This window comes from Ursus maritimus, unplaced genomic scaffold (assembly GCF_017311325.1).
Source record: "Ursus maritimus isolate PB19 unplaced genomic scaffold, ASM1731132v1 scaffold_14, whole genome shotgun sequence".
Taxonomy (NCBI): domain Eukaryota; kingdom Metazoa; phylum Chordata; class Mammalia; order Carnivora; family Ursidae; genus Ursus; species Ursus maritimus.
Genome location: NW_024423786.1, coordinates 26,488,625 through 26,502,863, shown reverse-complemented (window position 1 = coordinate 26,502,863; position 14,239 = coordinate 26,488,625). Strand labels below are relative to the sequence as shown.

At 45.7% G+C, this 14,239-nt stretch overlaps 1 protein-coding gene across 1 annotated transcript in view; it reads right to left on the bottom strand.

Annotated features, from left to right (window-relative positions):
• Positions 1 to 344: 344 nt before the first annotated feature.
• The window catches only part of ADAMTS9 (ADAM metallopeptidase with thrombospondin type 1 motif 9), a 155,999-nt gene continuing 142,104 nt past the window's right edge, over positions 345 to 14,239 (bottom strand). Inside the window, exons 38-40 of the mRNA XM_040628590.1 lie at positions 11,284 to 11,388; positions 1,971 to 2,065; positions 345 to 1,059 (exon numbers count right to left, since the gene is read on the bottom strand). Of these exons, the coding sequence (XP_040484524.1) occupies positions 1,976 to 2,065; positions 11,284 to 11,388 (195 nt within the window). The 3' untranslated portion in view covers positions 345 to 1,059; positions 1,971 to 1,975. The remainder of the gene's footprint in view (positions 1,060 to 1,970; positions 2,066 to 11,283; positions 11,389 to 14,239) is intronic.

Below are 14,239 nucleotides of genomic sequence, written 5' to 3'. Positions count from 1 at the left end.
CAGAGCACCTGAAAATAAACAAACCAAATAAGAAACGTAACCCGTCTGTCTCAAATGCCGTACGTAAGTCAAGAGTAGGTAACCCATACATTTTTACATACAGAATTTTAAAAATGACTATTTTCTCTAGATTTTAAAAGTGATGTATGTTTGCTATAAGAAACACGAACATTTCAGGGGAGTATAAAAAGAATAAAATAGGGACGCCTGGGTGGCTAGGTTGGTTAAGCATCTGCCTTTGGCTCAGGTCATGATCCCAGGGTCCTGGGGTCGAGTCCCACATCGGGCTCCCTGCTCAGCGGGGAGTCTGCTTCTCCCTCTGCATCCCCCGGCTTGTGCTCTCTCTCTCGCTCACTCTCTCCCTCTAATAAATAAAAATCTTAAAAAAAAAGAATAAAATAAAAAGCTACGAGCCAGAAATCTCTCACATGAGATAATGCTCTTCAAATATTGGTATATTTCCTTCCAGGTTTTTTCTAGACATACATGTAAATATTACGTATATATACTCACTCAAATTTTACTACACATAAACATATACAAACTTATTTTACTAGATATAAAATAAGTAAAATACATATAAAATGGGGATCTCTAGTGGATACCTGCTGACTTTGCCTGCCTCCATCTCATTTCCTCTTTTCTGATAGCAAACTCCTTCTTCTTCCTCTTCTAAATGAAGCTGTCCATCACCCAACTCCAGGTGGGTACATGAGCTCAGTCTCCTGGACATTGTGATTGGTTCAGAAGTGCCCAGGTGACCAGTGGGAGCCTGAGTTCTTGTGCAGAATGGATGCTGGAGGTGAGCATTTATCTGGGGCCATGAGCTGCAAAGATGACGTAAGCCTAGAGCTGCCAGGGACCATGGAATGGGGGAGATGGTCTGCCAGAGAATGAAGCAAGCCTTGCTGACCGATGGGAGTATGAAAGGGTCTTGATGATTCCATTTGAGCCTCTCGATCCAGCTATGCCTGAAGCTACTCCACTGCTTGGCTCTCTCATTTATTTAAGGTGATAAGTTTCCTTTTTTTCCTGTTGCCTCTTGCAGTGGAAACAATCCTAATTTAAAGATCATCATTTTGAATATGGATGTTTAATCAAACAGTGAAATACTGATACATAAATGTCAGGTAGGTACTCCAATGTCATGATCTGAAGAGCCCTACAGGAGAATGGGCTGCTGAAAGCTTGAAATAAGTTGTAGAAGGCTCATAGAATTGGCCGAAGGCACTGGGACAAGACAAAGAGTGACCACTTCAGTCCTCCACCCAGCAGAGGGAGCATATACCAGCATAAGGTAGTTGGACCAGGCACTGTCAGACCTTAACATGTGTGACTCTCTTGTGGATTTGTTAAAATACAGATTCTGATTTTGTAGGTCTAGGGTAAGGCCCAAGAGCTTTCATTCCCAAAAGTTCCCAGGTGATGCTGATCACGGTAGTCCTTGGAGGACACTGAGTCACAAGCGTGTAGAACAGGGCATTCATCAAGGGCTCTTGTGCGGGTTCAGTGACATAATGCCTGCAGAGTGCTCAGCACGGTGCCTGATGCACTGTCAGGAATCACTGAGTGCCATTACTATTACTCTTGCAGTACTCTCGAGCAGTATCTCAAACATGAATCCGTAAGTCACTTGAAGCAGAATTCCATGTGTTAAAAATACAGATTGTTAGATGGGCCAGAGACCTAAGGATCTCTAGAGATGGAGTCCAGTAAGTATTTCGAATAAACCCTGCAGAGGAGTCTGATGCAGGGAGCCTAGGGACCTCACGTCCAAGGGTGAAGTGCCGAGGACCTCAGTCACGTGAGGGCAGACGAGCAGGACAGAGAAAGGTAGACTAGCACAGAGTCACTTCCAAGCTGCTTCACACTACCCTGGCTGGGGGCACCTGACCTGTATGTGCTAGTCATTAGTTTACAGAAAGAACAGGAGAGAGAGAGAAAGAGAGAGAAACGTGGCACTTACTTACCTTAACTATAAAATTCGGACCTCCAGGCCAGTGCCAGAGGACGGAGTACATTTTCCACAGTAACCACCGCATTTTCCTATGACCCGGGTACCGTCCTGCAAGGAAATGCACGCTCTCAGACCACCTACTTGGCTAGTGTTTCCAGGGCTGCCACTGGCTTTGGGGAAATCTCTCGTGCATGCGCAGGAGGTAAGCCTTCAGAACAGAAGCAGAGCCCAGCACTCTCATGTGGTCTAAAACAGGGGCGGACAAACCAGGGTCTGCGGGCCCAGGGCAGCCTGTTTCTGTGTGGCCCATAAATCAAGAATGGTGTTTACCTTTTTAAGTGGTTGAGAAGAAGCAAACCAAGAATAATATTTCCTGACATGTGAAAATGATGGGAAATTCAAATTTCAGTATCCATAATAAAGTTTTATTGGAACACAGCCACGTTCATTGATTCATTTAATGTCTGTGCCTGTGTTCAGGCTCCCACAGCAGGATGAGTGGTGCTGACAGCTCACTGCTTTACCCGGCTACTGAGCGCCCTGCAAATCACGGTGACACCGCTGTAACTTGGCCGTGTTGTGAATGCTGTGCGTATCGCCCTATCATAACATTCTGCTTTATTTTATTACCCGTGCACACCATCATGTCAGAACCAGAAAACAAAAGTGACTTTGAATGTTGCTCTTTTAAGGCACCTTGGCTTAGGAACCATTCTGTTATCAAATTGAGATGGCAAAGCATTGTTTCTCCTGCAACGACGCCACAGCCACCGAGAAGAACACAGCACACACCAACGCTACCAACCTCAGCCTCGTCACACATTCCCAACTCACAAGGAAAGCAACGGTCGGACATTTAGAAAATTTACAACTGAAGATCTCCCCCACAGCGCAATTTCTTGACGTGCTAGCCAAGCAGCGAAAGCAGGGTTCCCCAGGGTGAGTTACCGCCATCTTGTTTCATTGTAACAGGTGAACAAATGTGTCCAGAGAAAACGCATTGTTTAAGACTATTATCCTTTCGGTAGGAACAGTGGTTTGAGAAGTTAATGACATTGAAAGCAACGTCAATAATTAAAACACAAGGCAAATAACTTTGGGTGGTATTTTTTGACTCTTGATGAGTTGATAGGTGGATAGTATCACTATCATTCCGTTGTTTATTTGAGGAAGTGAAGCCGAGTCTGAAGTGACTCAAGAATTAGCTTCTGTGAAGAGTCTGTGTGGAATGAGTTCAGGCAGGAAAGTTTCAAAGCAGTTGAGGAAACACTAGCGCCGAATAACTGAAGTGGCATCTACCAAGATTGTTGACGACTGACAGTAGTAAAAATATGCAGAAGCAGACAATGCGTTAATTGGCCAAATGTACAAAGCTCATAAAAATGTAAGATGTTGGGGCACCTGGGTGGCTCAGTCGGTTAAGCATCTGCCTTCTGCTCAGATCATGATCCCGGGGTCCCGGAATCGAGTCCTGCGTTGGGCTCTTCACTCAGTGGGGAGCCTGCTTCTCCTCCCACTCTACCTCTATGCTCTCTCTCTTACTTTTGCTCACTCGCTCTCAATTAAATAAATAAAAATTTTAAAATGTAAGATGTTCGAAGCCTATAATTACTCATTGTACTATCCCCCAATAGGCACGCTGCGGAAAACACAAGAAGTCTATCAGGTGTCACCAGCAGTATCAAGGATAAACATCTGCTACCATGAACTTATCCATCATCAGTTTTATAAACTTTTTGTCCGAACTAGAAGCTGAACACCCCACTCACGCTACCATCCAGCAGTTGGATAACTGAGCAGTGGTAAAGTTTTACTGTGAACTTTTGAGCTTAGGGCTGGGATTAAAATTCTTCTGAATGAGAGCTGCTCTCCATTGCTGTCACTGGACACTTACTGGCTTTGCCCATTAGCCATGGCTATGGATTTGACAATATTTCCTAGCGAATCAAACGTAAATTTCAAGGCAAGACCTCTACTTACAGGCAACCTTATACTGTGGTAAAGTCATTGTAATGGCAATGAACATCGTTTCAATCATAAGTAATGTTAGGCTGCTTTATGTACTTTGCATTCTACTGAAAGTTAAAACAAGAAGCTACATGTCATGCCACATACATTTTTGGCGGATATGTTTCCTGAGCCTAAGCTGCCATTCTAGCAGCATCTTTTGGACTCTGATGTAAGTGCAAAGAAAATACCATAATTCAAAATCCATGTAACAAGGCAATCGAGGAGGTTCCATTTTGCTTTCAACAGCAAGTGCTTAATCTGCGATGTAATGACAGGCTGAAGAAAAATCTAACAGAATTCTAGAAATGCCTGCCAACCCATGAATATGCTCAATTAAAATTACACGGTTGTGGATTATATCAGTGTCTGTGTAAAAATATATTTATAAAGATGAAATACAGAAAATCTCATCTCTGATCAGCATTAATAAACACTTATCACCAATTTTGATGATAGATAAGTAAGCAAAATATTCAGCTAATTAAGCAAAATACTACCCTCTCCAAATATTCCCTTCTTCTCATTGGTAAAAATGTATGGCAAAAAAATTGAACTCAATTATTATTTTTAAAACTGAATCAATAAGAATTTTGTGCAAATTTCTTTCCACTCTCGTCATATAAATACATATATAATATTATTGATTTTGCCTCCTGGCTGGCAAAATCTAAAATGTTTATAAATAAGTATAAATTATTTGGTTTTTCACAGAAGTTTGCTGGCCCCCAGTCTATCCTTTCCTGCTTCTCCAGATTCATCTGTGACTCTCCAGATACCATCCTTTCCCTCTACCCCGCCCCTGACCTCTGCATTTCTTTGGGTTGTTCTGACATGCCCCTTATCGCATAGGCCTCTTGCACATATGATGCCATTTCCTCTAATTGGAACTCTCTTCCATGTCCCTCTCCCCTCTGGGTGCACTGGACCACCCCACCTTTTGACTGTTAAATTCTTCAGAACCCAACCCAGGGGCCACTTCCTCTCAGACACCTGCCCCACAGCAGCCTGTAAAACTGGGTAATTCTTTCTTTACAGCTGTCTTCCTGCTACAGTGAAAGCCCTGTGATGGTAAGGCCAATGTCTTTTTCAATTCCAAGGTCTCCAGAACCCAAGAGTGTATGGCTCAGAGTGAGACTAAATACACATTTGTTAAATGAATGAGTAAATGAGAGGCTGAAGCTGATGTACACCCTTCTTTTGGACCTACAATTCCGACTGCTCGGCTAATTCGTTCCCCTAACACTTGACCATGCTTCAAAGAACTCCCTGGCTACTTGTAACAGTATCTCACTGTGTAAATTTACCAGGTCATACCCGTCCCCCTCCACCCCTCCATTCCTGCCTAGTGTTCGGCATCTTAGATGGTTCACATTTTCCACTATTGGGAACAACATTGTGATGAGCCCTACTTGTGCCTACATTTCAGGGTATCTTTGGGCTACATTCCCAGAACTAGGTCAAAGGCATGAAGATTTGCTTCCTATGGCCAAATTATGGAAGTCTCTTACAAATAATGAATCATCTTGTTTAAAAAGAAAGAAAAAAGCTTTGCCAATTTAACACAGAGAACAAAATAGTTTCTCTTTGAAAAATTTGCTTGCCTTTGATTCTGAGTGATATTAAGTTGGAAGAGTGATTTCTAAGACCCTAATTGGTCCTGCGTTTAGGGGCTCATATTAATTCTGGAGCTAGTCTGACACCACCAACCGGATCTGATGCCAGATCAGCCTGCTAGCTAGCTCCAGCCGTCTACCTTCTAGAAGGTTCTAGCTAGGAACCTTCTCCACAGGCTGAAGCACTGGTCTGCAGGCCTGGAGAATGCTGATGCGCTGGAATGTCTTCTGTCTCATTCAAGCTCATGCTTTATCCACACTCTCTCCTGACCCAGCAGTGGAGAGAACCAGGGTCAGACTGCTTGGGGCTTGTACTGCATTTTTAAATAACCTCTCTAAGCCTCGGTCTCCTGGTGCATCTGTAAAATGGGGGATACTATTTGTCTCCCCTCAGAGGTTTGCGGTAAATGCAAGAATGTATAAAGAGTACTTAGCAGACTACTTGGCCAGATGTATGTGCTCAAAAAATATTAGCTATTATTATCATAAAAGTAGTTTTTTATGTGTGAATCTCCACCATAGCCTATTCTCATGGAGATGAGGAAAAGTCTGGCTAATCATAAAGCTGCTGATAATGGCTTTGCAACGTTCATGCTATTTCACTAATTGGAACTCTGTTAATTTGATTTAGATAGAGTCTGAGCTAAAACTTATCATTTTTACTACAGAGTACAAAGGAAAAAAAATACTGGGAAAATGATTAGCATAAACATGATTGTCATGGAAACAGTGCCTATTTTAGAGAAAAAGGTATATTTTCCAGCATCTTAGAAATACCCATTCACATACAATGAAACACTAATTATAAATCACTTTTATTTCTTCATTAGAGCAAGCCCTGTAAAAATCTCTTTCAAATGAATATTTTGTTAGCTTAGTTTGAGCTATTATATATAATTAAAACAAGTGACTCTCTCTTCCATTATGAATAGTTAATATTTCATACTTCTCACTAGTTTTTTTCTGGTTTTCTCAGTCAATATGACCTGGGGAAGTAGGCTCATGTGATTTAGAAAAGTCAGCACATCTATGTTGAAATGTGTTTATTTACATTTCTTCGGAATGTGCAGGTGGTGAACTGCCCATAAAACACAGGAGATATACCTATCTATCAATCGATCGATGTACACGTGTGTGTGTGTGTGTGTGTGTGTGTGTGTGTATTTCTCAGTATAACCCTAGAGGGTCACATATATGTGAATACATACATTGTCTAACATTTAGAATATCTTTAAACATCTAACTTCTATAGGAATGTACAGAAGAAAACATATACATGTATAAAATGTGATTTTTCTCTACTGGCCTACGGTGTGATTCTTACACTGTGGCAGTTGGATTTTCATAAGTGAATTGCGAGTTGGGAGGCAGTCCATGGTAGGTGAATGAGAGCTGATTCTGTCCCACGTATACATACGCACCCTGCCCCCCACCCAACGTTTATCTCGTGTTACCTTAACTCCACGGGTTGTAAATGAGCTAAAAGATATAAACTGAGTCCATCTCCTCTATGACAATAAGGAGTTCATTAATTTTTAATTTCAAAGCAATTCTTCAATCTACAACACTTCTCCCAGCACAAGGAATGTGGTTAGGGCCTAGGGCCAGGCAGCCAGGCCTCAGAAACACAGGCCCCTAGCTCCTTGCTGACCCCACAGCTTCCCCAGGCAAGCAAAGAAGCAAAGGGACTGGTGAGCACCTCTCCCATGTGGCTGGAAGTGTACCTCCCCTCACTCTGCTCAGCTCTCAAGACCGTTCCAGAACCTCCTCCTGAACAGAGGGTCAGAGAGCAGCTCTGAGAACGGGCGTGTGCACAGGACCTCTGGATGGGGCCGAGGGCGCTTTCATATACTGGGCACATTCGTGAGTTGAGGTGCACGGAATGTCACTGGCAGAGGGGCTCGGTATTTCAACATGCTCTCTCCAGTCTCACATCCGGGCCGTGCTCCCCTCTCTGTCTGTCTGTCCCTCACTCACAAGTGGAATAGAAACTCACTAGTTCCTGAGCACGGCAGGGGAAGCTAAAGCACTCCTGGGCCAAGGGGGTGTCCCACTGGCCTCATTCCCAGCTGGGGTGGGGGGCCCACAGGGGCAGGACCCCCAAGGTTCTCTGGGTGCCAGAGAGGTCCAGACTCAGCCCTGGCTCAGGTCACACAGTCCCCCGTCCTTCCGCTTTTCCATCTCAAGCCAGCCTATGTCCTTCGTCACCTTGGCCAGCTCCTAAAACCTGACTGCAAGCCTCGAGGCAGGGAAGCGTGGTAACATTAAGCGCTAACACCGCTCCTGTGCCTGCTGTTTGCCCAGAGACATCACACAGCTTTTGGACCCTAGTTCACGTATGCCCTCCAAGAACCCAGTCACGATCCTCATTTTATGGACGAATAAACCACACCCCAGCCCACCCTCCAAGAAGTGAAGTACGTCTCTCAGGAGCTAGTGAGGGCAGGAGCAGGCAATGCTACCGGAGAGTCTGCGAGCTGAACCTCTGTACTCTGCAGCTGTGAGAGCTTTCACCTCAGCACTGGGGGGGTCCTGCTGCTGGTTGGGACCGGGGATCCCTCTGTGACATCATGTGCTTACCCTCCACCCACCTTCTCACACTCCCTTCCCAGAGTTGATGAGAAAGCGGGGAAAATGGGGTTTAATGCATGGAATTTGCCTATTAAGTGTAGCTATTTCCATAATAAAAGTGATTGTTTTTATTAGTTAAAAATAGGAGAAATGTCTTTCCATGACACATGGGGAGCCCCCAGTGAACATGACAGTGAGACTTATTTTTACTGGTTCTTCTTTCTGATGATGAGACAGTGGTTCTGGTGATTCAGGTTTATCCTGGATATGACTAGAGTTTCCCTGCAGTTTTGCTTGGGGAAAACATTTTATTGCCAACCAGGTTTGGGGAATTGAGGTTTTCACTATGCCTTTTTCCCTGTAGCTTCCAGCAGAAAAGGGAAGAAAAGTAAGGAGTGATGATTTGAGACTGAATCAGAGCAGGGCCATTTGGAGGTGAGAGGATGATGACTGGCCAGGGTCCGAGTGCCACAGAGGACCAGGCCTCAGTCCCTTGGGGACACCGTGGCAGGTAACGGTGGGAGCAGGACATTATGCAGTTTTGCAAACTGTGTTCCATTACACGGAATACAGGTTATTCGGAGAAATTAAAAGGTCTGACTTTGAAAAGAAGGTTCTGGGGTGATCTAACAGGTCAGTGTTTCTCAAAATGTGGTCCTAGGCCAGGGGCATCAGCACCACCCAGGAAATTGTTGGAAATGTACATTTTGGGTCCCTCCTGAGGCTGGCTGTGTTTTTTTTTTGTTTTGTTTTTTGTTTGTTTTTGTTTGTTTTGAGGGGGGAGGGGCAGAGGGAGAGCGAGAATCCCAAGCAGGCTCCATGCCCAGTGCAGAGCCCGATGTGGGGCTCGATCTCACCACCCTTGAGATCATGACCTCAGCCACCCAAGCACCCCGAGGCTGGCTGTGCCCTGCAGGTGATGAGTCCCGCAGGTGACGCTGATACACACTCCAGTTTGAGAACCACTGATTTAGGGGAACACCGGTTTGAACTTGATTCCAACCTTAATACACGAATGCTTACTGTGGTCTTCAAGAGGGAAACAAAATGTACAGTTTTTTCCCAGATGTCTTCAGCCAGGGAGGCCCATTTTCATGGAGCATCCTCAGGGGATGCTGCTCTGAGAACCACGTAGCAGGTGAGGCACACAGAGCAGCATTTGTCGGGGCTGCCAAGAGCTACAGATGGTTTCCACCTGGCTCCCCGGGATTCATAAGGAGTGCTCGACAGACCCTTGAGATTAATTTTAAGCTCAGGCTCTCTGAGCTGTCATGTAACACCAAGATTTAAAAAAAGGAAAATGCTGGCAGGCAACTGTCAAACCAACTCCCTCCAGCAAAGGCTAACTTCTCTCAAAGGCTTGGGAACCGGCCAACATTGCAGGGTAGTGATCATTCTCTCCAGCAGGTGGCGCTCCCTGCCGTAATAATTTTTAGTTTCCAAATGAAAACAGCAATGGTGATAGGGACTAACAGGATGAAACTTACGTTACAGAGTTTACATAGATGGGTTCCTACAGAATCATGCTTCAGGTCCAACCATTTTGGACAGTTAATTTTTTGTTTCTCTGAGCGACTGAACCATACTATATGGACCCCGAGGGTTAGTGGCCGGGAAGAACATTATAATTTGGGAGCACTTTTTAAAACACGTGTGCATCAGCTATCTTTATTCCTTTCAGTGCAAAGGAAAACATTTAATGATTTATGAGCAATCAATACGGCCATTTAATGAATCAGATTTGAGGTGGTTGATTGGCTTAGAGAAAAAAGGGAGTAAGATGGTTTTTTTTTCGTAGACAAATTTAACCCTGGCAGCTAAAAAAATGGGCTTGGGAAACTCTGGGATTTCCCTGGGAAGTCACAACTGATGTTTCTTCCTGGGGGGAAGCAGCTTGAATATCTTCTTTGTATTCTGATTTTGATAAGGTTTAGCAAATAAAAATACAGGACACCCACTTAGATGTAAATTTCAAATAAACAATTTTTTTAGACTAAATATATCCCATGCAATGTATAAGACAAGCGTACAGTAAAAAAAAGAAATTGCTGCTTGTTTATTTCAAATTCCAATTTAACTGGGCGTCCTGTATTTGAGCTGACAACCCTACTTTGGAATGACACCTGCTTTTCCAGTTCTCGTCTTCTTTTTCCTCCCCTCCCCACATTTCTGAGGAGACCCCAGGGTGGGGGTCATGGTGGAAGCAGGACTTGGGACCCCGGGTCATACTCTGGGAAATTTCCCATTTGTCCATGGGTCAGTTTCCTACCCCAGGTGCTCAGAAGTTCTGAGGGAAGCCTGGTAACAGGCAGCAGTTTCTGCCCTGGCTCTATAAGAGAGCTGCCTGGGGAGTTTAAAACTCTACCCCTGCCTCAGGTTCCCGTTAGGAAAATCAAGCTGGGGCCAGGGCACATGCATTTTAAGCTTTCCCAGGTGATTCTACGAAACAGCGCAGAGGAACAGTTGCATAGACCAGGGCTTCTCAAGCTGTGCTGTGCTCATGATCTATCTGGTGACCTTGGTCAGCGGCGGATCCTGACTGAGAAGCTCTGGGGCCCCAGAAGCTGCATTTGCCACAAGCCTCAGGTGATGCTGGTCCTCCGTGGGGACCACACCTTGAGTGGCGAGATTCCTGAGCATGAAAACCTGGTTATTGTGGAACCCCTGAGTGTCTCTCTAACGCTCCGGAAACATCCCCTGATAAGTCCTCCCTTTCTTCCAGCCTCCTTTACATCTCAAGGTTTCTTAAGACAACAACAAACATCTTTTTCCTCAAGTTCACAAAAGGAATCTCATGCTGGCTAACTGCAAAGTGTCCGAGCCACCCACTCTCTTAGAGGCTTCTTCCTGCTTTCAACTTCCTGGTTAAGTATCGCCTGATTACTTGGATGGTTCACAGGTTCACAACTCAGGGAAGAATTCACCAGAAGGGAAGAACAGGGCTCCTTCTGATGCACTCACTTACACATGCTTCACTTTCAATTTATTTCCTAAATTCTCTCCCTGACACTTTGCAAAATGGTTTGAGGAAGTGGGAAAGCACATTCGTTCCTTTCGCACCACCACAACAGACGAATAGGGAAGGAAGGAAAGAGAAAACAAAACCCATCCGAAGCCACTAGGTAACCTTACCCGGGACTTCTTAATGTCGGAGACAGCATAATTCCCTTGTGATATCCATCTGGCTGATTCAGTTAAAGACAGGCCGGTTCCGTAAAGGTTGATGCTAAAACGACCCTGGAATCAATGGCCAATGAAAAAGATTTTTAGTCCACGTGATGTCTTAAGCAAAGGCCACACAGTAAAAGGGACCTTGGAAGAGAGGACATCAATTAATTATGATAGCTACTAATTAATGAAGGTTTTTCTGTAAGGAGGGAGGGAGGTCTGGGCCAGGCACTTTGCATGCATCATCTCATGCATCCTAAGAGCACTATGAAGGGGTTCTCTTTACAGATGGGGAAGCTGAGGCTCAGAGGAGGTGATTAACTTCTGCAGGATACAGTGAGAGTCCAAATCACATTTTCCTGACTTCAAAGTCCTCGCTCTCAACCAGCGCCATTCTGCCTCCCTAACACAGCAATCCTGATGTTGCTCACAATTATCAGATTCCTTAAGGAACAAAATGCCACAGTGTAATTTTTCTAACAAGATCTCGCTGCCAAAGCTTTCCGGGCTGCCGCTCCCTGCCGCGCAGAGCACTCTGCGTACTAAGCACAGCGGGGCGGGACTTCAAAGGAGAGGCGCGTTCTCCGAAACCGCCAGCAGAGAGCGCGCGCGGCCCGTTCTACGCGGCCTGCTGCCGGGACGCCGCTTCCACGCCCCGGGATCCCAGGTCCCAACCCGGCTCCAGGATTCCTTTCAAAACGGGGGGGCTGGGGTTTCCAGGTTTATTTCCAAGAAGCCGCTGCAGCAGAGCTCCTCTCTTGCTTTCCCCATCTGTCTCTTTCTCGTTTTCAAAAATGACTCCACAAAAGCACCTGAAATTATTTGTAGAGGCTTTCTATCCCACAACGAGCAGTTTCAGAATTGAAAATGTTCTGCACCAACAGACTCACGGACAATGCTTCCTCTCTTCCTCTCTGAACCTTACACAATCCCGTACTTTGTCAAAGCAGTCTTTAATAAAGTGAGGAGGAGGAGGAGGGCAGTGAGCTGGAGACTCCCAGCCAGCCAGAGCTCAGTGTAAAAACTCGGCTCTTTCCCCCCGGGGGTAGGAAACCCTGGACAGATTTTTTTTTTTTTAGTCTCTCAGAAACCCAGTTTGTCCATCTGTAAAATGGAAGATAATTACAGTACCCGCCTCAGAGCACTGCAGGGAGGACCAAGTGAAATTAGCCAAGCAGCACACAGCTGGTACCTAGTAGATACTCAGAAATACGTGTAGCAGGTGTTTTGTGTTGGTTGTCTGACTCCAATAGAACAGTAAGCTTGGTGAGGGGAGGTCCTCGTGTTGCTTTATTTCCATCAGTAATGGTTTGTAACACGTGACCAGGCACTTGCTAGATTCTTAATAAATATTCCACCCTAGCTCGTCCACTATGATGTCTGGGACTAGTGTACCCTGCAGGTGCTCCTCTCCATACCAGTGCCATTGATATTTACAGAGTTTAGCAGAGTTTAGAAACCCCTCTGAGGCCTCAGATTCCACATCTATAACATGGGGACAGCTGGATTCCAACTCCCAGAAGTGATGCGGGGGATTAGTCTGGTCTAAGTTAGTGGCTCTCAACAGGGGATGATTTTGCCCCCAGATATTTGCAATATCTAGGGATATTTCTGGTTGTCCTAACTGGCAGGTGTGTGTGTGTTCCTAGCATCTGGACGGTAGGACCAGAGATCTTGCTAAACATCCTGCCATGCACAGTGCAGTCCCCACAACAGAGAATGATCCAGCCCCAGACATGAATAGCGCGGAGGTTGAGAAACTCTGGTACACAGAATGCATATTTCCTAGAATCCAGACTCCACTACGTTTAGTGTGACCTCAGGCGAATGGTTTCACTTTCCTGAGTCCATCTGTAAAATGGGTTAGTAACGTCTAACCTGAAAATAGGGAATTAGATAGAAGGTATAACATGCCTAACTCATAACCTGGCAGAGAGTAGGTGATGTCTTAAAAACATATTTGGAAATTATTTTATGACAGTACTCTACAGATGTTAGTGGCTGTTAGGTCAAGTAGCCTCAACAGGAGTTCACGATTGCGGCTGCGCCGAAGCACGAAGCCCGCCTGGCCTGGCCTCCCCAGACACGGGCCTCTCCGAGCTGCACCACCCCCTCCCTGTCCCACCGACTGCCTCCTCATTCCACTCTCCCGCCTACTCATCCCCCGAGGCGGATGTTCACGCGTAATGTCCAGACCACATCACTGCCCAGGATCCCTCTCTTTCCCCCCTCCCCACCCTGCTTCCCATGCTGACAGTCCCCCCACCCCTGCACTGCAGAAAAGGTAGAGTGGATCGGCTTTGATCTCCAGGTTCTTGGAAGGTCCATGCCACTGACCTGGCTTCTAGCCTAAGAACGGCCCCAGCTGATCCGGAGGTCCCGGATCTGAGCATACACCACATGCACGGTTAGCTAGACCTGCTCTCTCAGAGCACGCGATACACCTCATGAAACAGGAGATCTTCCTCCTTATTGTGTTTCCACCTTTCTCAGATCCGGGACCTGCATTTCTGCTGCTAAGAACTACCCTAAGTTGAGGGCCGCCCAAGGAGACTTACTGTCTCTTAGCTCCAGGTGGGACATCGTTGCTCCTATGGGGGCCTCATCTTCAGGGGGTAGAGGGCCTGAGAGTGATAACTACTAGCTCCTGTTGCTGATTTAGGAGAATAGAAGTAATTCAGAGTTACGCGTACGCTACAGGATCCGGAGAGATTTGTGAAAGATGTGCCTGAGACAAAGAAAGTTTTGCTTTGTTGGGACAAAAGGGAAGGCGGCAAAGTCTTGTCTGCAAGGGTGTCAGGAAGACACATGAGCCAGCGTGGGTTTGCACTCAGACACACTTGGGATCGAATCCGGCCTCTACTGAGCACCAGCTGTGTGGGTTGGGGCAAGCTACCCAATCTCCCGGTGGCTCCACTTT